Source organism: Thermobia domestica, chromosome 5 (genome assembly GCF_964235325.1).
Source record: "Thermobia domestica chromosome 5, izTheDome1.hap1.1, whole genome shotgun sequence".
In the NCBI taxonomy this organism is placed as follows: domain Eukaryota; kingdom Metazoa; phylum Arthropoda; class Insecta; order Zygentoma; family Lepismatidae; genus Thermobia; species Thermobia domestica.
Window position 1 is genome coordinate 286,814,519 of NC_137458.1, and position 27,238 is coordinate 286,841,756.

At 32.4% G+C, this 27,238-nt stretch overlaps 1 protein-coding gene across 1 annotated transcript; it reads right to left on the bottom strand.

The window, feature by feature from the left end:
- Positions 1–1,233: 1,233 nt before the first annotated feature.
- LOC145685577 (uncharacterized) lies at positions 1,234–26,639 on the bottom strand. Its single transcript, XM_081757966.1, has 4 exons — positions 26,496–26,639; positions 13,720–13,969; positions 11,566–11,672; positions 1,234–1,488 (listed from the first exon to the last, which is right to left on the bottom strand). Exons 1-4 carry the CDS (start codon positions 26,637–26,639, stop codon positions 1,234–1,236), a joined length of 756 nt encoding a protein of 251 aa, XP_081614092.1.
- Positions 26,640–27,238: the final 599 nt, after the last annotated feature.

The following is a 27,238-nucleotide window of genomic DNA, read 5'->3' on the forward strand; positions in this document are numbered from 1 at the left end:
AATATGATGACCTATGGAGTAATTTTATCTATAAATTTAAGTTCTTTGTCGTATGTCATTTCAAAATATCTGTCAACTATGGATATCTATTCCAGAATATTTCAAATTTCGATTTTATAATACGTATTGTCTCCAAGTGTCAAAGAAACATATATGTAAATATCATACATAAACACAATTGTACATTAACTTGCAATCATGTATCAGTCCCAAACCTCTACTAATTAATACTAATACCTTCTAAACACTTTCTTTTTATTTTAATAGTACCGTTTGTTTACATATTGTAATTTTAATGAGAAGTATATGAGCTATGATGAGTGCTGAGTTTCATCATCGTAGCTTCAGGGAATCCTTTATTGCTTTAATATTTAACCACCATTTACGTCCTTTCAGATACGTCTTTAAAACTTTCAACTTTATCCCAGTTTTCGTGACAAACGAAGTATCTTGTAGAAATAAAATATTTTTATGTTGGCATGTTGGTTTGAGATTTTTTGTCTCCATTTAAGCACCAAGGCTATATATGGCGTGGAAGTACATATTAACTTGGAATATAACCACATTAGGTTGCACCAAGATTAAAGATGGGATCTCCCTAACTAAAGACAAGTACGCTAATCTTATATAGCTACAAACGAGCTATTCACATTTTATTTTATTTTATTTTTAATTTTTTACGGATAGTAGCATGGTATCGATGTTGATTAGTGAGTTACGTTTAATCTTTTATGTAAGAAATATGTTAGCAATAGTATCACATAAAAATATGTTTATGAAGCATGTAATACTTACAAACCAACTTTCTTTTCTGAAATGTAATTTCAGTAATAACTGAACGTTGTCCTTTATCCAGATTTTAAGATTTCGATACTCGCTAAAATGCCTACTAGTTTCTACGTATATAACATATTCCAGTATAATTTCAATGCGGAATACATATTTTAAAAAAATATATAAAAAAAAACATTTTCGGGATCTAAGGACTAATTTTTAAATTCCTTCAACTTATAGTGTGTGATGAAGGAGAATTCGACTTACATTTACTCTACTTTGCCCATGAATTAATCTAAAAACGTTCATAGTTATTGCAGTAGGGTTTAGCTTGTATGACCATATCTGTTAGTTTATAAAAAGATTTCACCTTAATAAAACAGCAATTGGCGTAAAACTTAATTTATTTAATTTTATTGAAACATAAACATTGGCTTTAACAATTAATCAGCATTATGATTATCCTAGATATCCATATCCCCCATAACCATAACCTCCGTAGCCAGCATGAAGATTAGGTCCTAATCTCTTGACAATAGCATTGAATCCATTAATATCATCAGCTCCATAAGTAACTACTCGTACACTGCCATCAGGCTCCACCAAACTATACTGGCCTTTCACTACAGGACCATCTCGTACTTCAGTCTGTTGTTTGTTGTCTCCTGTCAGGTGGTCACTTACAGCGTATCCGAACTGATATCTGGGGTAGGCCTGGCAAATTAATAGAAAATATAATAATAATAATAATAATAATAATAATAATAATAATAATAATAGTAATAATAATAATAATAATAATAATAATAATAATAATAATAATAATAATAATAATAATAAACTTTATTTTACGTGCTGAGAACAGCTAAAATACAGCAAAAATACAGCACTTTGTCTTATTCTACAATATTTTAGCAATGAATATACAGTACCAGTGATAAAATTATGTTTACACCTATATCATAAATTATTAATAATAAAAACATTGACAGTGTAGTGTACGTCAATTATTAAAACAAAGAAGTGTCAAAAATTAAAAGTAAAAAAAGCCCTACTAAGTTATATTTAAAATTCTAAAATAAAGTCATATTTTAAGATATGCATTCATTATAGCTTTCTAAAATCCTACAGATTAAAATGTTTTCTATTATGCGGTTGGAATAAAATTTTTAAATAATAATAATAATAATAATAATAATAATAATAATAATAATAATAATAATAATAGTAATAATAATAAATCAAACACAAAATAACTTATTGGGAGACAAGGGTTTGATTCCCGGCGGGAGCTCATATAGTTGGGTTTCTACGTTAATCAGTAGGCCTCGCCTCATATAGCTTCGCTACTGAAAGGAACGTTAAACTCGAAATCAACTCTACTCAAAAAGAGTGTTTTTTTTATGAATATGGTACAATGTTAAAGCAACATTTTTTTTATTTGCGTAAAATAATTTATATTTTAAAGCAACGTTTTCTTTTAACACGTTGGCTACCAACGTCCCATATATGGAACACAGCGGATTTTACGAGGGACCGATTCATATACATAAACCGCCACTATAGACCGGTCATAAGAAAATTACCTTACCCACAGACCATCTGCTAGAACGAGCCCGAGCGTCTCACATATGGGACGCTGGTCCTTGGTGAAAACCAATCCGTCCCAAATATAAGACGTTCGTGCATTTTGGAAGTATAATTTTTTGTGTCGGTAGCGAAAGGCAAAGATTAAATGATTCATTAATTATAATGTTTGGTTTATTCAGGACTCTTCAGGAAAATCATTCGATAGTGATGAAACTAGGCATTTTGAATATATATTAAGTAAATAATAATAATAATAATAATAATAATAATAATAATAATAATAATAATAATAATAATAATAGTAATGTATATACATTAGATAATATTAGAATTAATTTAACAATGAAAGGATGGAACAGAAAAAGATAACGATTATTTGTGGACTTTGTGTGTAAATTCTGAGACTCTAACCTACGAATTTAGTTCATATCTCTATTCATACCTAGAAACCTTACTGATAATTATCAGTATAATAAGTATTATAATTGAAGATAATAGCAGTTAACAAATTTAAAAATATTTTACTTAAAGTAAATCGTATTGAATCAGTACCGTACTTAATGCTAGTAAAGTATATACTTACATAATAATCAATGGCCCCTATTGCAAGAGCAGAAGCGAAAATAGCAGACAGAACCTGTAGCAGGTGAGTAAGCATCAGTATATAATTATCACATTATGTAATAAAAACAAACAATAATATGTTATCTAAAAGCATTTTTTTTAATTATTTACATTATTCCATCTAATATTATCGATATTCAGAAAATAATAAGTTGTTGCACACTCCTAAACCCAGAAATTCACACTGAGTATAAATGAAATATTTTAGGTCATTTTCAACATTCTTTTAGAGGTATAGAACTTCTTTTCTTCAAATGTTCATTTTCGTATCACACGATTTATTTTCTGGTAAAGTATTAATTATAGCACCCATGAAGTGATTTTGTGACGCATAAACTTAAATGTACATGGACAATTTAAAGATAGGCTATATATATATATATATTAATTTTTTCCCCACGATACTGTGAATATTCCAAAGAAAACATTAGAAATTTGTAAAGTCTTTAACAATACTATTCTACGATAACCTAGTATTAGAACTTCACAATTTAGCTACCTTTCTGTTTCCTTTAAAGTGAATTTACAATATTATATACACATTTATCTAACAGAGCAGCAAACTAACATTATGATCTTCAAAACCTAGAAGTTCAATTCCGCATTCACAAAAGATCATTACTGGCTTCTGTTTTTAGCCACTTGGATCCCGTTTCTACCTTGTATTATTATTTCTGTAAGATCATGATATTTTTCTCTTATCTACACTTTGATTTTGGTAATGGTCTTATTCCAATTGGATTTCCAGTTACAGTTTTGAAAGCGTTTCTACTTTCTTCCTTCCTGGCTACATGACCTGCTCACGTGAGCCAACCTTGACTTAATGACTTTAACAACGTTAGGTAATAGGTATAATTTATGCAGTTTCTTTTTATGAGGTTTCTCTCGTTCTCCATTGTTATTTTTCCTGGGTCCAAATATGATGCCTTATGATCTTTTTCCAAATATTTTCAGTTCGCGTTCTTCCCTCAAAGTTTTAGCTAGTATTATCTGACACTGACGCAAATCCCAGGGGATCTAGCGGACATATCCCCTTCAATCTTGGAGCTAGAGGCTGTCTTCCGATTTGATTTTTGAGGGTAGAAATGCGATTATTTGTGTCCCTTTGCGACGAAGGAAAGTGAAATGAAATTGATGTCCCCCAAGAAAAAGCCTCACATCTACCCGCCTCTCAATGTTGAAGACAACTCTGCCCTCCTGATCCTCCACATCATTGTTTTTTAACTTCATAAACATTTTGAACATCGCTTAAAAATGTTTATGGGAACGATCTCACCCACCCAATCCCCCAATGTTGAAGACAAATTTGCACCGCAGCTGTCTGGGGTACGCTCACTGCATGTTGTGAATCTCTGGTTTATCTGGCAGGTTCAATGTACAAGCGAATCAAGTTAACGTTTGTTTATTTTAGATACACTTCATCTTTAAGATCTCTATGTATATATATATATATATATATATATATATATATATATATATATCCTTTCAACGTTTAAATGATTCTTGACAAGATATTCTAAATAGTTCATGTAATGTAAAGAATGCTGTAAACTTTCGCTCGAACCTAAGTGATTTGTACAAATTATATATTGAATAATATGAATTGATTTCCTTGTACTCTGTATGCATCATATAGTACAAAAATAAAACAAAACAGAATCATTAAAGGAAAGTAGTAATAACTGCACACTTTAAATAGAGTAAACAGAGCTAAAAATGATTTTCCTATTCGAAAAAAAAAGAAACAGTATATAATTACATATAAAGGCTAGAAAAAGAAGAGAGGTTTTAAAGTTCATTTAAAAAATCATAGCCTCAGGACAGTAGATATTGCACGTTGTCGTGGACATTGGAATCAGCAGCACATAAACTTTGTGGGGAAAGAGTACTGGGAGGGGGGGAATTGAGGAGTATGAAATATTCCGAGGAAAGTGGGTGTTTTAGCGGTCCTCCGCGGAAAACTTTTTTAAAAAATAGTCTTCATCCATTGCATTTTAAAGATTTTTGGCTTTCTTTAAAAATAGTGTATTTTTACTTTTGATAGTCTATTTTTTTAAAAAATGTATAGTACTATACAAGCACACACCACCTTAGTTTGTTTATTCGAAAAGTAAAATTCAACCTTGTTTACAATTTTAGTTAAACATAAATAATATCATTGTAGGCTTTCGAAATGTGGATGTGGAGAAGAATGGAAAGAACTAGCTGGGTGGAGAGGAAAACAATTGAGAGGTTGTAAGAAATAGTGTAGGAGAAAAGAACAATTTTAGGTAGTATTAAAATGAGGAATAGATATTGGGTACGACATTGGCTAAAAAGGAAGTATGTCATAATGGACCTGCTAGAAGATACAGTGGCAGAAAAGAGAGGGAGGAGCCAAGAAGATTAAAATTAATGGACGATATAAAAAACGGAATAATCGTATGTGAAGACGAACAGGTTAGCGGAAGATTGTGGAGCATGAATGCTTCTCACTTGCGGCAAGAGATCTGCCAATAGTGTCAGAAAACCTATGATGGTGATGATAAGTGATACCAAATGTATGTCAAAAATAAAATATCGATAAAAGTGTGAAGTTAATACTTAGAAACAATCAAGTTTTTAAAGTAGGTTTTAGGCCTACAAGGCTACAACTAATGTAAATGTGGTTCAACTAGGTATAGTTTAAAAAATAGTTAAAACTTGTGCGTTGCTAGCTAAACTAAACTCACTTTGCTGCTCACTTTCTAACAAATTATTGTGCTGCCAAAATGTCTTGAGCCGTGGCAAAAATGCGAACTAACGCTCACACCCTCACACACCCACGCGTTGAGCCAATAAGGGTTCAGCTGTTGCTAAGCGAGAGAAAGGAAGTTGAATTCCTTCAGCCGATAGCAGCGCTTGCAACGGAAGACTAGGGATCAAGTCAATGTGGTATATCTTTAATTTCTTACTTTACAGGTTACTCCAGCTTTACCTTCACAGGGCCAAAAACTGAGCGCCTTCTTTCACAGTTGGAAACAAACATTTGTACTACACTTTTTAAAATCCACTTTGTCTAATATTGTTTTGTGAACTTTGCTAACTGTTATTTTGGGTCATAGTTGACGTAACATATTAGAACTATTATGGGGGACGAAAACCGTTATACAAATATTGGGGAGATACGTCCCCGCCGTCCCCGTTGGGATTGATATCTGTCATGGATATATTTTCTTAACGCAAACTATACATAAGTATATAAAAATAAACCCCAACTTACCAGTAAGATTTTCATCTTGTGTTTAGTGATTTCTTCTGATGGTTGAATCGTATTAATATCTGAGTATAAGTTGTGAAGAACCGCTTATATACATATTTTGCAACGGAAGGAAATCATAAAGTTGAGAACAACTAATTGTCCGGCAAAGTGAAATCACTGCATATTTTCACCTCTTCCTTTCTGTGAAAAATGATATAAAGAAATACTAATAATATAAGAGTGCTTCTTGAAAGGTTACATTTTCATTTATGTAAAAAGACGAAATCTGTACTTTTGACAGTAATCAGCATAATTTAAATATTCCTGAACTATTAAAATTGTTAGCATTCCGTTCAACAATGAACATTAAGTTTAGTGAAGATAATTAATATAAACAAACTAAAGAGTTTGTTTGTGTGTTTGTCTGTCTGTCTGCTGCCTGGGGACCAGACGAGTGGACCAAGAGTTCCCAAATTTTGATCACGGGTATCTTGGTCCAGAACCCAGGTCAAGACGAAGCACTTTTTAAAAATTTCAACCAGGGATTTCTCGGGGGGAGCGTTTACCGGGACATGTAAAAATAATAGAAAATGACCGATATTAGTGTCGAATTCAAAATTATCGCGGTCGCTGAGATCAATGGTGAAACTCCTATCGCATTCACCCCATTCAGCTGCGGGCCTCTGGTCATCGGAGAGGGGGGATACCGAGACATGTAGGAAGAATCCCAAATGACCGATATTAGTGTCAAATACATAGTTTTTGCGGTCGCTGAGATGAATGGTGATACTCCCATAGGCGTTGACTCCCAAATACAGCTCTCATCGGCTGGAGTCCAGAGGCGTCTTTTTTAAATTCGAACCGGGGTTCTCAGGTACGTTCACCAAGATATGTAAAAGTAGTAGAAAATGACCGATGTTTTTTTTTTCGTTCAGTTTGTTTACATAAACATTTTATCTATCCCATGCGAATAATGGGTATATTCGGCTAGTTTATTATAAAATAAGGAATAAATTGTAAAAGGAAGATATATGTGTTTTATAAGGAAATAATTATTAAAAGACTAATTGGTCAAATGAAGCGGAAGCACAACAAAGACTTACGAGGAAATAAATGTAAAATTCTATTTTATTTGTATCGAACAAGGACCGTTTACTAATACAGTTTATTTATATTTGTTTATTTGTTTATCTTTCTTTCATTAATTTAATATATTAATGTGATACTTGTTATTCTGCTAAAATCAATACTCCAGACTCTACACAAATAACAAATTTACCAGTAGACATAAATGTATATTTATTCCTTGTAATGTAAATTACATGATTCTTCATCTGTTTACATATAACTCAACGTGTAATAGAAATAAGCCACGTATTCCGACAGATTTGCATATCTAATCTCTTAGCTATGTAAAACAAATAAATAAAAATTCCACCAAACGCTTATTGCATTTTAGTGATACAATGTATGTTAAACAATTTAACATGGAATAATGAAAAATGAAGTTGTGCAATAATATACTTTGCAGAAGTTGCAATAATCTCCTATCTGATTGTAAAGATAATATAAAGTTGAACAGAGAGAAAGCTCTAGGCAAGAATATACATATTTCGAGTAAAAAATTATCAATTACGAAATTTCAACGAATTTATACGTATCGTGACCTCTATATGCAAAACAACTAATCTTTCGATGCCCGTATCTTTTCGCTATCGTATTGCATGCGCACTCCATTAGAGGCTATATTGTTCAAACTATTCGGACTAAATCTCAAATTTACAATAGGCATTTACAGTGTTATTTAGGGGAATGTTTCCAATCTTTTTGTCAGCCCTCTATAAATGTAACTTTCTTGAGGATAATAATAAAATAAAATATGTAGTAGTATGTCAAATGCAACGATTTTGTATTTTCTAAACCAATATATTATTAGGATTATAATAGTAGTGATTATCATTCTCTAAACAAAAAAATGTAACTTACAGTTAAGAGTGAGTTTTTTTAGACAAATTTCTGAGATATTCCTCGAATAAAACTGCAATATGGCATAAGTCATCTCTCAGAAAAGAAAAACACATTGAAGTAATTTTATTCTTTAAGATTAATTTCCACTCAAGAAAACTTTCCTAATAGTCCATAAGTCTTGCTTGTAACTTTATTCGTATTTGGAATATGCACTGTTTTCGTAGTAGCTGCAGCATTACATGGTTCAAAGTAAGATATGAAAGCGACGAAGTTTATTGAGATGATCTCTTCTTTTTATTTTGTTAGTGTCAAATGAATACAAGACAGACATTACAAAATATTTTATTGTTTACTTCCGATAATCGTGGCTGGAATATAACTAATTCCTTCTTAAAAATAAATGAGGTAATAAATATTTCCAATATATTTTGAAACTGAAATGTATTAGTCCTTAATAAGTGAAAGGTGAACTTCGACCTATTGCCATTGGTTACCAAACATTATAAAGTTTTGAACATATGAAGTTTAGATTTTGTATAAATACGCTTCATATATCTCAAGAATGAATGACATTGCTTCTCGGGAAATATGAGGAAAAAATAAGTTTCACTTCAAATTTGGTATGATATTCACTTCACACTCTAAACTGTAGGTGAAGGGGAATTTTGAAAAATCCAAATTCGAAGAGTAATTAAAAGTTTTAATGTTTTGATTCATAATTGAATATTTCAGCTGAAACGCCAGCATCACAACAATAAACTACTCCATATTTATATACGGCGTCTTTCCTCACCTATATACTAAATAAAGCGATTATGTAATTTAGCTGGGTTTCTAGACTAGGTAAATGAATTTAGTGCTGACCCTCGTAAATTTGATTTTGAAGGATGTGGTTTAGTGCTAAAAATCAAAGAATCGAAGAGTAATAATTCTAATCTCTAATCTTCAAGATTATCATGAAAGCACCATCTTAGTTAAACTTGAACTCGTAGACTTATAGTTACCTCAGTATAACTGTGTTACGGGAAGATTGAGTAAAGTAAACGTTTTGACAATCTAATCATACGAACTGGTGATTAAAACGTTAAGTACCAGCAAATCATTTGAACCGAACTTGCATGAAAATTTACTTAGAAACAATTGCATAAGGAGTTAAGTCCAGTGAAATCAAAATTAGGTCATGAAATATCCTGAAACCAGGACAAATTTATGTATGCCTTTCATATATTTTCCATAGTTTTTAATCTTTCTTTGCAAAGAATAGCAACACTTCTCATATGAAACATAAATTGAAAAATAACTTTTATGCTTTTATTTTTGTTACAGCTAGACACTTTTCAGTAAGTACTGTTCTGGAAGCATATGATGTATTTGAGCGTATGAACTACTCATCTGCATTTATTCACAGAAGCAACTTGATATTTCATACACTACTTCAAGGTGTAACTGGTATTTCTTTTCTCTTCTTTAGACAACCGTGTTCGTCCGTATCACTGCTGGAGACAAGTGAAGTCTTCGTTGACAATCACCTGGCAACAACACATGCGGTACGAATTTCTGTCTGTTACATCAAACATTGTTTTGAATACAGAACAAATTTTCGATAAGTCAATTTAAAGTGTACAAAAAATTTCATTTAAAAATGTATGTATTGGTCCTCAAAATGAAGGACAATAAAGCAGATCTACTGGGAATCTACTTGCCATCTGAAAGATATATGTGACAATAAAAAATGAATTCGTTTTAGATTCTGTCAGAGCAGACTACATGATTGTACAGGACCCACCTATCGTTGATAAAAACTGTAACTGGTCAGCTACCTGGAGTGTTAGTCAATATGTGACATTCTCAAACTATGTGTTGAGGTTTATGAATATACTTTCTAATAAAATGAAGGACTATCATACTGAGATTTAGATCTCCGTAGATTTTAGAACGTATTTGCTAGTTAACGACGCTGCATAAAATAACCAGATGTTCTGAATGTTGCTTATTAGTTAAATGGATCTATTTGTTTTTGGTTCTTTCCTTAGGAGCTCGTGAAAAAAACACTGTGTGGACACTTATTACTCTCCACCCTGGATGATCTGCAGGAATACGTCACTGAAGCTATAAAAATGGATCATATTGGGTACTCCTGTGAGAATCTGATAGAAGATAGATTATTGCATAGATGTTTGTAGAGTAATTACCGTATTGGAAAACTTATGTATAATATCAATTGATTATAACTACAATACTGCATTACTAATTATAACTACATTCAACCAATTAGTAACAATATTCCAATACATTTACTTGTGATTATGTTTATTGCAGCTTCAGAACAATCTTCGTACCCTCACAGCATAACTCGAGAACAAAATGTCGGATCGAAGTTGAGTGGAAAGAAATTCTATTATTTTTAATTCCATTAATGTACAATTCGATGTGGTACGGAGACTGCGTAGGGTTGACATCCTATTAAAATAGAGAATCCGTGGGATACTTTACCAAAAATTGAATGAGGAAAATGATCGAGAGTGAAATATAATATTTCAATGAACAGACATCATAGTACAACGTTCAAATTAGAAGAATACTATTAGAATTCGATAGAACAAGAGTAGCATATATTTGATTTATTTTCTTTCAGTAGAGAGTAAAGTCTTGGAGAATGATCTGTCCCTTAGATAAGTACATCTTTTGAGAATAGCATCATTTACGAAAAGTATTGAAACGTGTATATACGACACTTTTCCCGTTCAGTATTACCTGACTCTCTCTTTACCTCTCCTAGTTTTGAAGTTTTGCTAGTTAAAACTTTATAGCCTCGTTTTCCTTCGCGGCGCACATTTATATTCTAGGATCTAGTAAATTTATGATGCTTGAGTACTATGAAACAGTAAAGAATCAGTGACAACGCCTGAGGTGGGAGAAAAGGATGGTACTGGCCTCCAGTGATGACGGTTGCCTTCAGACATGTTGTATTGTAATGTAGCACAAGAAATATAAATCTACCTCACTAAAAAAAAAAAAAAAAAAAAAAAAAACTTGAAAAAAACTTTTTGCTTCTCCACTTGCCCATACCAAGCTTGAATCTACACTCTTAAGAATCCTTCAATGAGAGCTTATACCAAATTCTTCCAAATTGAAAAAAAAAAAAACTGTTCCCTGAAAGTTTTACATGTAAAGAATAGTTAAAGCAACTAGTATTATGATTGTGTAACTAGAAGTGGTTGTATACAAGCATTCTGTTAATCATAGTTCATTATTGTTGTCTATGTATATTGTTTTAAAACGTGTGCTAATTGCTATATTTGTAATATAAAATATTTTAGTATAAAAGGCACCTAGTAAATATCCTCATACATATTAAACTTTGTCGATACGGATTGAAGTTCCTGTACTATTCCCCGACACAGTTCCCTGTTAAACACGTTTTCATCCTCTGCCATGAACTTCCTTATTTCAGCATCGTGGAATTCTTCTTCCTTGTACACCCACAACTTGAAAACTATTAGTTATAAACGATAGACTAATACTGTTTAAGACTCGTAAACATAGACTGTTATATATTTATTTGCTATTTGCTGTCTATTACAATTACCCTTTTTCAGAACTTCTAAGCCTTTTAATCATTAAGACTGCCTTTTTATTGCGACCATACGACGCCATTTTCCTTACAAGTAATAAGAATAATAATATTAAGACCCAAGACAGTACTGCTTTGTCCAATACATTTCTTCGCGGGATAATTCATTCTCCAAACTTCGGAGTAGCATCACGGTGACAATGTGGTAGAACACTTTCCTCTGGTCTATGGCGTCTCTGTTCGATTCCCGTAAAAGTAAGTTTGTGGTGAACAACATCATGCTCGTGAATTTTCTCGGGGTACTTTCGTTTCCTCGCACATTTTAATTCTATTAATTTTTCCATCACAATTTATTTGCCTCAATCAGAAGTCTTCTTAACCTAAAAGGCATAATCTTGGGACATTAAAAGAAAAGATTCCAATTCATTTCGGTTTATCCAAACTAAGGACACGGAGATTTAGTGATAGAGACTTCCTTTCTGGTGTAAGGGGTTCTTCATTTAGTTTCAGAGCAAGAAAGTTGTGGTGGATAACATCGTGTTTGTGAATTTTATCGAGATTTTCCCATTTTCTCCTACATTCTCATTCCACCAATTATTTCGCAATGATAAGCTTTCATTTATGATCTGGCTCAATTAGCCTGAGAGACAAAATCATTAGATGCTAAAGCCTTGGTTTTATTTTAGCTCTCTCCCGACAGCTTAGTGTGTATTTGGACAAAGTAAATCTATCAATCATGTGTATCTCTGCTTCTTTAGAATTTTAATAATTATTTTCCTAATTGAAAGAAGTACTAGGATTTGATATTTTAAAATGTTGTAATCAATTGCTGTTTATTTTCATGTTTCAACTTTTAATGAAATGCTCCAGAATTCTGCAATTTCTTTCGCAGTCATCCTTGCATTTCCTTCCACAGGAGTCATTTAGGGGCAGGAGGGGGTAATTGCCCTCCCCCAAGAGTTTGAGAAATATATATACTTTAATAGATTGTCTACTAATATACTAGTACAAAACGGGAAAGTCTTGCGTCGGTGATGATCTTGCCCCCCTCAAGCGAAGTCTGAAATTACGCCCCTGCTCCCTGCCCCCTGTATCACTTTCAATTGAAACTTAATGGAATATATGACCAATATAAATGGGCATTACCTCTCAATCGATATTGATCAGTTCTCGAGTTACTTTTTTTTTTTTTTTTTGTATTTTCCGGCTGGTCATAGTGCTGAGAGGAAGCATTTCTACACACATACTGGTGCGTTGTTGGTGTCGTTTTGAAATGCAATTATTATTATTTTGTATAGACCCTGTCTTGATGCTATGGAAAGCATGAAGAATATACAGCAATTTTATCTGTATATCCACAGTTCAGCTACGAGGTTATGTAACACGTTGAACTATCTTAATCGTGAATCCTAACCACATGAGGTCTCGCCAAGACCAGAGACTGGCTCTTCCTCACTAAGACACATATGCTAATAATATACAGACAAGGGATGTGTTTCATATTTTTTACGTATAGTATCATGATCTTATAATATATTTCTGTATGTTTCTAGCGTAGGCTACATAGTTTTCATTAAGTCGTCCATGATTTAAGAACCAAGTTTAAATTCCTGAAATTTGTAGCGAGAAAGAAGGAGGTTTCGACAGACATTTATTTTACCTGTGATAATGTACTGTATATGATAACGTGAATACAAAATAATATGATTAACAAATATATGAATTGAGAAGCCTTAATTTTGTCCCCACTAATGGAAATAAGTTAATCTCATACGTTTATTAATGCAGTGAAGTTATTCTTATATTACTATATTCACAGATACTTAGAAGCCAAACAATATATACTCATATGTGTTAATCTACCCAAAGATGCTATCTTAATTAAATACCAATTTGATGAAAAACAATTTATTTAATATTGTTGAAACATTAGCATCAGTTTTAACAATTAATGAGCATTATAATTAACCGAGATATCCGTATCCTCCATAACCATAACCTCCGTAGCCAGCATGAAGATTAGGTCCTAATCTCTTGACAATGGCGTTGAAGCCATTAATATCATCAGCTCCATAAGTAACAACTCGTACACTGCCATCAGGCTCCACCAAACTATACTGGCCTTTCACTACAGGACCATCCCGTACTTCAGTCTGTTGTTTGTTGTCTCCTGTCAGGTGATCACTTACCGCGTAGCCGAACTGATATCTGGGATAGGCCTGGTAAAATATTAGAATAATACAGAATGAATAACTATTATTATTATTAATAAAATAGTAATAAGAATAATTAACTCAAATTAAACTAGTCTCACGAATACGATAGAAAGTTAAAGTAACATTTTTGTATTTCCATAAATAATTTATGTATTTAAAAACACAATGATTCGTTTTAAAAGGCACAAATCAAATGATTCCTTAACCAATAATATCTTTTTTGTTTAGGACCCTCCTGGGAAAACTGCATAATGATTGAAACTACAGATACTTTAAAAATCTATTACGTAAATAAAAAGAATTACAACAATGTGCTTATATTGAATGATAGAATTATTTTGATGAAAAAAGGAATGAAACAGGGACGCAATGGAGAAAGGAACGATTGGTTTGTCAACTTGGATTGGAAGTCTCTTATCAGGAGACAGAATACGTGAGATTCCAACCTTCGAATGTAGCCCAAGTCTCTATGAACACTTAGGGTCATTACTAATGATAAGAGAAGATACTTGAAGTTAACAAATTTTAAAGCGTAATTTATTTAGATTAGACTGTATGACTTATTACTAATAAATTATGTACTTACATAATAATCAATGGCGCCTATTGCAAGAGTAGATGCGACAATAGCAAAAAGAACCTGAAGCAAGTGAAGAAAAATAATGCTGTTAGTGAGTAAATAATTAATAAATAATGATATGTACAGGCAATAATATTTTATTTTATAGAAATAGTTTGTATTATCTACATCATTTCTTTTAATATTATCGGTATAGAGAAGGCAATGAGCTGTTGCACACATCCCTTAACCCTGAAATTTGCACAGATTCAATGGTATAATTGAAAATTTGCACTTGATTTTCAACACTGCTTTACAGGTATAAGAGTTTTTTTTTTAAATCATAGTTTTCATATCACAGAATTTTTTTTTGGCACAGTGTTCATTCTACTACCCATAAGGCGATCTTGTGACACATAAACATAAATGCACATGATCAATTTTCAAAACTTGCTTTGTGCAGAAAAATCGAAATTCACTTTTTAAATCGTGTTTCGTACTTAATAAAGACGGCTACATGGTTATGTGGTTTGTTTGAACAAAATCTGTTTTTTCTAGTTTCTGTTGTACCCAAAAATCAAAGCTGTTTTACAAAAGTAGCTTACTACCACGTACCAATTTTATCAAAATTTGCTTTCTAAATAAAATAATATGTTTTGTTGAATAAAAATAGCATTTGATGGCAGCCGTAGCAACATATTTGTAAAGATCCAGAGTATTTTCTGAAGTTCAGCACTATTTCGCCATTCAAGGGCATAGTTTTATGCCTCAGAATAGGAGTGTTTGGTAATTTGGAAATAAAATATAAACTAAAAAACAAAAATTCTTTCTCTATGTGAATATTATGACATGATGAGCAGTCATGGAACCGTGAAAATATTGGATCGATTGGAGTAGATGTGAGTTGATTTAGTTTAACGTCCCGTTCAGCAGCGAGGCTATACGATACGTAGACCTACTGATTAATGTGGAATTCGAATCACATGAACTTCCTCCGGGAGTCGAACCCGGGTCTCCCACGCCAAAGGGCAGGATTGGAATGTATATGATATGAAGGAGAAACCGAATTCGGTTCTCACAACAAGACTACCATTCAAACTATTAAAGACTCGAGTTATACATTACAATAAACCAAACAAGACAGGCACTGTGACACTTTCAGTAACATACACATTCTCAGGATCTATAACCAAGGTTGAAATACTAAATCCAGGGAAAGTTGATTAAAAAGCTGGTGCAATACTTTGATATTATAGAGAATGCCAAGAAATTCCTTGAAGCTGTGCTCAGAGGTACCGAGAACATTGAATCAACAACGTCTGTGTTAGTGTCGAAGACTCTGATAGTGATATTGAGTGAAGAACATACACAAAAACATAAATACTATTGCTGAAAGGATTGTGGTTGCCCTAATTTATTATTTTTTTCTAACAAAATTATTCACAGTGGTTACAAAAGACCTATTCATTCATATTGTGATCATTTCAAGTTTTCGGATTGATTATATCTTGCCAAATTTATAGAAGTAATTCTGAGTACACTTGTTACAGAAACATAGTAATAATTTGTAAAAAATGTGTACTAGAAACAAAATTAATTCTTTGATGATAAATCACTACAAATCACAAACTAATCTCGAAAACCAACAGTAGTACGTCAGAAAGTTTAATGTAGAAAGTACGTTTTGTAAAAACAGAAAAGATGTAAACGCTTGTATAAAGTATAGTACAGCATTAAATGTACTTCATATTGACCCACATGATAGTCTCAATATGCAACATCAATTAACACAAAACCAAGAAAGTTATACTAAACTTCGTCTTTTAAAAGTAACCTTTTTTACATCTACTGAAAAAAATCATTGTTTTTACAAATCAAGTTTTGAAAAATCGTTCCTTAATAGAAGAGGTACTTTTTTATTCTTTTCTTGATACTGCAAATATTTAAAAGTAATAATAGAACATTATAAGGTTTTTAATAATGGTACTCTACGATAACCTAGTATTTGAATTTTACAATATAAATGTTCGTCTTGATTTCATAATACCGCATTTGTTAAAGCTTCCCATTGTCTTTTGTTCTTAGCCAACTGGATCCAGTTTATACATTGTGTTCTTATTTCCCCAAGATCCTGATATTGTCCTTCTATCTGGGCCTAGTTCTTCGTAATGATCTTATTCGAATACAATTTCCAGTAGGAGTTTTAAAAGCGTTTGTTCTTTCTTCTTTCTGCCTACATGGTCTGTTTACATGCGCCTCCTAGACTTAATGACATCAACGTGAGATAACCCGTTTAATTTAAGCGGTTCCTTGTTATGAAATTTTCCTTGTTCTCCATTGACGTTGTCTATTTGTCTGAATATTAGCGTTACGGTTTTATTTTCAAATATTTTCAGACTTCGTTCTTTCCTCAAACTAAGCGACCATGATTTAGAACCACACAGTACAATAGACGCGACTGTCGTTAGAATATTTTAAGATTCAATTTCTTCGACCGAATTTGGGAAGACAAGAGAGTTTGTACGGAATAATAACATGCATTCTCTGCTTTTAGTTCACTTTTAATTTATTCTCAAATGTAGGTTTAGTATGTTAATATTGATCCTATATATTTGAAGTTATCCACTTTGTCGAAATATTATTTTATATTTAATGTAACCATAATATGTACAATTTTGAAATTATCTTAATTAAATTTGGTTAGTGAATATAAAAATTAAGTATCATAAAATTTAACTTTCATCACTCGTTGGACATTTACTAAATTTGTGTAAGAAATTAGTTGAACCAAATAATGAATATTCTGGTTCAAATTAAACGAAATGGAAAAGTTGTATCTAAGAGAATGGACGAAACAGAACTAGCCAGGTAGTTAACATCGCTGAATACTCCTTTAAATTATTTAATTAAAGTTATAAGAATGTTCTGTTATGAAATGGAGTACAATATTAGAAATAGTTTTTAGCACATTAGAAAAGAGAAAGGAATCGTATGTTAAGATTAATAACTTCACGTTTAATCATATTTTTCTAGTTAATATTCTATGGGATATGCCACGGTATGTTGTGAATCCCTGTTTTATATATCGTGATCAGTGCACAAGGGAATCAAGTTAACTTTCTGTTCATTTTCGATATCTTTCACTTTTAAGTTCTCTACCTGAAGCAGATATCATAAATAATTCTTATGCTCTAAAAAAACAGTATAAAAGTTTTCATGTACATAAGCGATTTGCACAAACCATATCTCTTTTCCTACAACTCTTGTAATATGACTTGATTTCCTTGTACTGTGAATGCCCCATATAATACAATAAATAAATAATAAACGAAAGTTGTAATAACTGCTTACTCTAAATGGAGTAAACGAAGTTAGAAATGATTTTCGTTTTCTAAAACAAAGTATATATATATATATATATATATATATATATATATATATATATATATATATATGTATGTAAGCTGGAAAAATATAAATTCTAAAATAAATTCCTTAAAGAATGATAGTCCCGGAACAACAGCTAATGCGGGTTTTGGTGAATACATTTTCTTAATACAAACTATATTTAAGCATATAGAAATAAACCACAACTTACCAGTAAAACTTTCATCATGATTTTTGTGATATCTTCTGATAGTTGAGTTCAACTGGTGTCTGATAATAACGTGCTAATGACTGCTTATATACATATCTTGCAACGGAAACAAATCGTAAAGTTGAGCAAAACTAATTGTCCGGCAAAGTGAAATCACTGCATATTTTCATCTCTTCCTTTCTGTTCAGGTGATATAAGGAAATATCAATAATACAAGAGTGCTCTTAGAAAGTTTATATTTTCTTTAAATAAAAAGACGAGAGAAATTGAAGCTTTTGACAGTAAGCAGTATAATTCAAATATCCCTGAACACTATAAATTCTTGAGTGTTACAATTAAAATTATGCTTAATGTAGATAATAATTTCAAGGGAATAATAACAAAATAATTAATCAGTCAAATGAAGCGAAAGAATTACGAGTTACGAGAAAACCAACGTAAAATTCGAATCTCTTTATATCGAACCAGGACTTTTTACTAGCACATTTTATTTGCATTTGTATATTTGTTAGTTTTTCTATCACTAACCAGTTTTTCTTTCTATATGCATTCATGTGGCATTCGATATTCTGCTGTCAACAATATTCCAGACTCAACATAAAGTGCAAAATTACCAGCAAACATAAATGTATACTTATTACTTGTAACATGAGTTAAATGATTCTTGAACTCTTTACAATGTGTAGTGAAAATTAGCCTCGTCTTCCGAGAGATTTGCATTTTCAATCTCTTAGCTATTGAAAACTGAATAAATTCCACCAAAGTACATTGCATTTTACTAACTATAGCATAACTATAGCATAACTATAGCATAATTTAGGGGAATATTTACTATCATCTTCTCACTTCACAATAAAGGTAATTTTCTTGAGGAGGAATATGAGAGAAAATAGTATTACCTCTAAAGCTGATGTAATATTGATTTAGAAAATATAAAATCTTACATTTTCTAAATCAATATTTCATGAGGAACGATAACATAAGTATCAGTTATTTGTCTAAAAAGAGACTTAAACAAAAGATATTTTTTCGGGTGAATTTCTCAGATATTCTTCGAATAAACCTGCAATATGATGTAAGTCATTTCTCACAAAAGAAAACATATTGAAGTATAAGTAATTTTCTTCTCTAGGATTATTTATCATTCGAGATTTTCTTAATACGTCCGCTAGGTTTCCTTATAATATTTTTCATATTTCGAATATACATTAATGCTTTCGTAGTAGCAGCATTAAATCAAAGATATGAGAGCTATAAGTCTATTGCAGTTGTTCATAATTTTCATTTTCTTATGGCCTTATTAATGTAAAACAGAAGTTATAAAATATGTTATTGTTTATTTCCGATAAAAGTTGCTGAAACACAACGAATTCCTACTTCAAAGAACATATACAGTAATATTTTGTAGTCTACTAGCACCGATACCCCGCTTCGCTGGGTTAAAATGAAAATGCACAACTCCGTATATCATGAGTTTGATACCCGTGAAATATCTTGTTTTCGTGGCACCGATTATAACGACATCGGAAAGATCACTGTTCATCTCAGCAACCCCAAAAACTATGGATTCGACACTAATATCACTAATTTTTGACCATTTTTATATATCTCCCACCCCAAGTTGCGTGGCTAGATTTGGTTTTAAACAGGAACAGAAGTGTCACTGTTAATCAAAGCAAACCCAAAACTATGGATTAGACACTAATAGAGATCTTCTCGATCATTTTTATTACATCTTCCCCTTATCCTCCATGTTGCAGGTTAACATCGGAAGTGTCACTGTTCATCTCAGCAATAAAAAAACTGTGGATTCGACACTAATATTGGTCGTTTTCGATCACTTTTATATATCTTCCACTTCCCCAACTTGCGAGGATGAATGTGGTTTTATACGGGATCGGAAGTGTCAGCGTTCATCTCAGCGATCCCCAAAACTATGGATTGGACACTAATATGGGTTATTTTGGATCAGTTTTATGTATTTCCCTTTCACCCTCCCCCGAGATACTGGGCTGAATTTAGTTTTAAATGGGATCGGAATTGTCACTGTTCATCTCAGCGACCCCGAAACCTATGGATTCGACACTAATATTGGTAATTTGTGATCATATTTATATATGTCCTTCCTCCCCGTCCCCCAAGTTGTCTTCGATCATTTATAAATGTTCCTCCTCTCTTCTTCCCCTAAGTTGCACCTCAAAGTGATATTATAAAAGCCATTCCGGAAACGTACCTCTTCTATGTTGAAAATTTAATCGAGATCGGTCAGGTGGTTCAAGAGTATTGAAATCACAAAGACAGTCACTTTCATTTTTTTTACATGTATATCTCCTTCACCCCATCCCCTAAGTTGCGCCAGCAAAGTAAAATCAAAACATTATCCCAGGCACGAACATCATCTATGTTGAAAATTTTATTGAGAGCGGTTAGGTTCTTCGAGAGTTATTAAGTTTTATTCATATTTATATGTGTATTTCCCCTCCCTTCCCCCTCCCCTAGGTTTTACCGTGAAAGCGAAAATATATATATAAAAAATCTTTCCAGGCCCGAATCTCATCTATGTTGAAAATTTGATTGAGATTGGTAGGGTGGTTCAGGAATTATTAAGTTTTATTCATTTTCTTATATTTCCCCTCGTCTCCCAGCCCTAAAATTTACCGTCAAAGTGGTGTGATGAAAACCACCCTAGGTCCGAACCTCATCTATGTTGAAAATTTGATTAAGATAGTTCTAGTAATCTAAGCGTGATGAAGTCACAGTTATTTTATTTATTTATTTATTTATTTATTTATTTATTTATTTATTTATTTATTTTTACATATATCTCCTCTGTCTCACTCCCCTACGTTTCACTGTTAAAGCGATTGACGATAACATTACAGGGCCGAAGCTTATCTATGTTGAAAGTTTGTTTGAGATCGGTCGGGTGGTTCAAGAGTTCTTAAGTTTCATTGATTTTCATATATTTCCCATCCTCCCTCCCCTCCCTAAGATCTACCGTCAAAGCAAAATAACAAGAAACTTCCCAGGTTCGAACCTCATTTATGTTTAAAATTTGATTGAGATTGATGGAGTGATTGAAGAGTTATTAACTCACGAACATAGTCACTTATATATATATATATATATATATATATATATATATATATATATATATATATATATATATATATACATAATGTTGAGTTTTGTATATCTCTCCTCCCTCCTCCACCCCTGCTTTGCACCGTCAACGCGAAACGATAAAGAAAATACACCAGGCACGAACGTCATCTATGTTGAAATTTTGATCGAAATTGGTCATTTGGTTCAAGGGTTATTAAATTTTATTTATTTTTTCTGTCCCTCCTTCCCCAAACCCTGCGTTCATCCGTTAAAGTGAGTATCTAAAAACATTCCCAGGCCAGAGCCGTATCTACGTCAAAAAGTTGATCGAGATCGATCGGTTCAAGAAATTAAGAGTAACAAGCATAGTCACTTTCAATTTTATAATGTAGATTACAAAGTTGCTAGTACGGTATATTTTAAAACTGAAATGTATATGATTTTTAATAAAGAAAAAAAATAACTTCGACCTATTTCCACTGTCAACCAAACCTTATTACTTTTAAACATACTAACTTTAAATTTTGTAAGATACTCTTTATAAATCCAGGGTTATGAATAATATTAGGTTTTGGGAAAGAAAACAATAAGTTTAACTTGAAATTTAGTACAGTGTTTACCTCTCATTCTAAAATGTAAGTGAAAGAAATATTAAGAAACCCCAGTCAGAAGAGTAAGTAAAAGTTTTAGTGCTTTAAATTATAATTGCATGTTTCATTTGAAATGCTGACATCAGCATATTAAACTACTCAGTATTTTTAAGTCGTGTCTTTTTTCACCTATATACAAAAGGTGAATACCTCATGAGGCAATGTAATTTAGCTTAGTTTCGAGATTAGGAAAATGAACTTAAGGGTTACCCTTTGCAAATTCTGTTTTGAAGGGCGAGGATTAGTGTAAGAACTTTGAAGAATCGGAGAGTAAAATTCTTTTTTCAGATTTGAAGATTCCATTATCTTAGTTTAACATTACCTCAATTTTAGTACAAAACACCGTCTCTGTAAAAACCGTATTATGTGAGGATGGAATAAATTAAGCATTGTTCACAACTGTTCGTACGAATTGGGGGTGATTTCAACGTAGGATGCAAGAAAATAACTCGAACTGGTCTTGACATGAAAATTTACTTAAAAGCAAGTAGGTCTATATAAGAAATTAAGACCGGTGAAATTAAAATTGCATCAAGAAGGATTCAGAACCCAGGAGAAATTTATGTGTGTTCAATAATTTTCTATAGTTTTCAATTTCCCTTTGCAAAGAATAAGAAGCACTGTTGGTATGGTACCTTTGTGATTTTCTTAAAGCTAGAAATATTTCTTCAACTATTATTCCCTGAGTATATGAAGAAAAATATTATCAGCATGAGCATGAGCACGTGAACAACTGATCCGTTCTTTATTCACAAAAAGAGCTGAAAGAATTATTTCATACGCTACTTTAATTTATTTTCTCTTCCGCAGAACCTTGTTCGTTTCTACCACTGCAAGAGACAAGTGAAGTCTACGTTGATGCTTACTCGATAACAACACACCTTGTGTGCGTTGTCATCTGCTACATCAAATTTTTCTTTTGAGTACACGCCAAGGTTTCAATATGTCCATTTAGAAGCTATTTAGCAATTTCCTTTCAAAGTTTATATATTTGTGGTCAGAAGAAAGGACATTAAACCCAGATCAACGGTTTTGGAGTAAGTTAACTGCTCTGGGATAGAACTCTTTCTATGCAGACTCATGAAGCAATTTTGCACAATTCACATGCCACGAAGCATTCTAAATAATCTCTAGAACAAACGCTTTGATATTCTTGTACAAGTCACATTGGTTCGCAATGTAAATGCAATTTTAAGTTTGCAGAAATCTTCATTGCTTACTGGAAAATTATTACTTGCTGTCAAATATTATTTTTTATGATGATGTGATGTTTGATCTTCTATTTAAGAAGACAAACCACAATATAAGGATATTAGTGAGGTGGAATCCACATGTCACGCTGAAAGATAAATGTTGTAGTAAAGGAATGGATTTATTTTATGTTGTATCAGAGCTGACTGTACAGGACCCACCTATCTTTGATTAAACTGCAAATGGTCGGTTAGCTGGAAACGTTAACCAGTTAGATTCCCAAACTATGTTCTGAGGATTATGACTATATTTTCCTATCAAATGGGACACTATCACCATTACATTTAAGTCGCTGTAGATTTCTGAAGTTAACGCCGCTGAACAAAATAACCAGATGATCTGAAGGTTGCTTATTAGTTTACTGAATTTATCTGTTTGCTAGTTTTTCTTTTTGAAGCTACGTGAAGGACACAGTGAATGTATCCTATCTCTCGCCACCCTTAGTGATTTGCAGACAAAAATCACAGAAGCTGCAAACCTCGATCATGCTGGATATTCCTCTCAGATTCGAAAATATAGCAGAGTATTACATAGATGTTTCTGGAGTAATTGGGGGAACCTTAGTACCAATAGGTACTTCATAATGAAATTTAACTGCATCCACCAATTATTAATAACATTCCAATACATTTGCTATTCTTATTGCAACTTGAGAACTTTCCAAGATTTCTTTTAATCTTAGGTTCCATTAATGAACGGTTAGAATTCGATAGAAGCAAAGTTACACATATTAGTTTGATATATTTTGTCTCAGTGAAGAATAAACTCTTAGACAATGAACTTTCTCTTCGACAGATACACCTTTTGAATGTGTCATCATTTACAAAAATTTTGAAACTTACATGATGAAGGTAGTTTGCAGCTTTTGTAACTGTAACTATTGAGAATGTTTTATATTTTAAGAATAACATAATACTTTAATTTCTCACTTCTCTTTTATAATTGTATAATTTATCCTCGGTGCGTTACATTTCTGAGACAATGCACTAGTGAAACTCCTATAATACGACACTTTTCCCTTCACGCCTACCTACTTTTTTCCCTCTTATATTTGAAAGTTTCCTCAGTTGAAGTTCATAGCCGCGTTTCCTTCGTGGTACATTCCTTCTTTTTAGACTCTATGACTAAATAATGAAAGAGAAAAGAAACAGTGACAATGCCTGAGTTGGGACAAGAGGACGGGCACTGACCTCTGGTAGCGACGGTTGCCTTCAGACATGTTGCATTGTAATATAAGTAAAGTAAGGTAGCTGTACCTTTCTCGATATACAATAGTTTCCTCCTTCTAAAAAAAAAAAAAAACCTTCTGCCTCTTCATTTTTCCCTACCAAGTTGGCATCGTTACTGACAAGAACCTTTCAGTGAGTTTGTGTACAAAATTCTTCGCAATTTAAAATACTGTTCACGGAATGTTTTACAAGAAATAGTTATAGCAACTATTATAGAAATAGTGTAATAGAAATAATTATTACAAAATTATATAGAAGCATTCTATAAAATTCAGTTCAATATTGTTATTTTGTATGTCTTTTAGAATTGATTCTAAAACAACTGGCAAATGCTGTACTCGTAATGTAAAAAAAATAATTAATAAGGAAGGCACCTATTAATATCCTCACTTAGATTAAAAGTATATGGATAGAAGTCACAACAAAGTTCAGTGTTAAGACATGTGTTTGCCATATGATTATAAACTTCCATACTTCGGGATCGTGGAGTTTTACTTCCTTCTTCCTTCACTATTTGAAAACTGTCTGTTCGTTATAAATGATAGACGAATAATGTTTGAGATTCGTGCATACAATCTATAATGTATTTATACGCAATTCATTCAATTTGCATATTCTTAACAACATTATATGCCAGTAATAGTAAGCCATTTGATCATTAAGAGGGCCTTTTTGCTGGCCCCGCAAGATCTCTTCTTAATTACAAATAAATTCATTAAAAACCACACTAACGGGAATCTACCGATAATATGTCCGCTGCCCGTGAAAGAACGTTGCTCACCAATTAAGAATAACACTTTCCAAAATGTACTTACCGTTGTCGAGCTAAAAAAAAAAAGCCTACGAATTTCGCACTTTGGGTATCAGTGTTTATTTTTATATTTGTTTATCACACACACTATTTTTTTACTAATACATCTCTCAGAAGTATCGTATCTCAAAACTAGAAGTGGGGGCACAGTGATTCAGTGATAGAGCACTTACCTCTGGTAAGTGGTGTCCCTGGTTGAATCCCTTCTAAGGTAAGTGTGTAGTGGACAACATCGAGTTTGTGGTATCCCTTAGGATAATCATAGTTTTACAGCACATTCTCATTCCACCAATTATACCATCATTATCCACTTACCTCAACCATTAGTGTCTTATAGGCTAAACGCTATAACGAGGAAGGTTAAACTGAAAGATTTCTTTTCATTCTTCCCAAACTGGGTGCATTATGGTTCACTGAGTATTTATTCACGGTGTGATAGGTCCCTCGTTTGATCTCAGACCATGAAAGTTGTGTTGGAAGACATTGTATCCGTGAGTTTTTTTCAAGATTTTCCCGTTTTCTCCTACATTATCACTCCAAAAATCATTTCGCAATAATTAGCTTTCATTATTCATATGGTTCCATTAGCCTAAAATATATAATAATGAGATACCAAAGACTTTGTTTCATTCCACTTCTTCCTCTGACCATTTTCGTCTGTAGTGCTACAAATTAGATGAATCAAATATATGTTTCCCTGCTTTTTTTTAAACCGTAACAACACACGCCAGATTTTTTGACATAACAACACAGGCACGTCTGTGAGACTCCCTCTGAAATTTACAGTCGTCGTTAACCGACGTTTGTACTGAACAATAAAAAGTGTGCATTTTTATTCTCTGTCAGTGTTTACTTAAGAAAATAAATGCAAATAGCTGTTACAAAATATATGTTACATGATAACTATTACAAATACAAAATACATTGACGAAACCTTTTGCCTATTTTGGTAGTACTGTATTGCTATTGAAAGAACACTTTTACTATAGTCCACAGAAACAACATGAGCCACATGAAAAAAATTCAAAGGATACCTTTTGTGAAAAATACACAAATTTATTAAAAGGCAAACATTTTTTTAAAAAAATACAGGATGTCTATAAAGTAATGCTTTTAAATAGAAAATTAAACTCTGTTATGAATTTCAATATTTGAGTTATTATAAACTGTACCAAAGACTAATATATTTTCCATTTCCATTGTGATCAAGAGTAATTGATGTTTTTTTTTTTAAAAAAAACAAATTGTTTTACTTGTTTTTACTTTTTACTTTGTACAAAGCGGTATATCTTAACAGAACACTCATGGTCCGATCGTAGTATTTACAGCATGCTGCGATTCTAAATTAAAGTTTTCATCAACTGTAAAATCTTCATCACTTTCTTCTTCTTCCTCCAACCACGGGGTTACAACATTCTTAAAAGGTGGACCGTTTAAGCTCTCAGCAAACGGACCAGGGGCAACATCCATTACGTTACAACACACGTCCGTTTCTCAGACTGCAAGCCAGAATGATCAATAATTTATCATTTGACCCCTATAAGAGCTACAAACACACTACAGGTTGCAGCGGCAGCAGCACTAGGTACGATTTGGTGGTAGCGCCATCGGATTTTACAACAGGAGAAAAGATAAAAGCTAGTGAGCGGTACCTTAAGCACTCTCAGAGTCGGGCGTGTGTTGTTACGCGTTAAGAATTCTAACAATTTTCTTCTAAATTGAATGACATACTACGCTTGCGATTCGTTAAAATAATGTATTCGATTGCTGTTTATTTGCGTCTTTCAAATTTTAACGAAATACTCTAGAATCCTGCAATGTCTTTGGTGGTGGTATTGTGCAAGGTTCAATTCACATTTAATGGAACACACGACTAAAAATAATAGGCATTATCTTTCAATCTACTTCGATCTAGTATTAAGTTCTCGAGTTACGGCTATTTTCGAAATTTCTCGACAAATTTTCAGCTTATCATATTGCAGACAAACAGCATTTCTATCCCAATTCTGCTGTACACTTTTGTCTTACTTTAGTATCAGGAATCATCTATCAAACGTTGTCGGCATTGT

Excerpts from the sequence above, each read along its gene's own strand:
- LOC145685577 (XM_081757966.1), bottom strand. The coding sequence starts at position 26,639 with ATGGATGTTGCCCCTGGTCCGTTTGCTGAGAGCTTAAACGGTCCACCT. Across the intron at positions 11,673-13,719 it reads TGGAGGATACGGATATCTCG|TTTTCAAGTTGTGGGTGTAC; the intron begins GTTAATTATAAT and ends TATAACTAATAG. Across the intron at positions 1,489-11,565 it reads GGGAACTGTGTCGGGGAATA|GCCTACCCCAGATATCAGTT; the intron begins GTACAGGAACTT and ends TTAATTTGCCAG.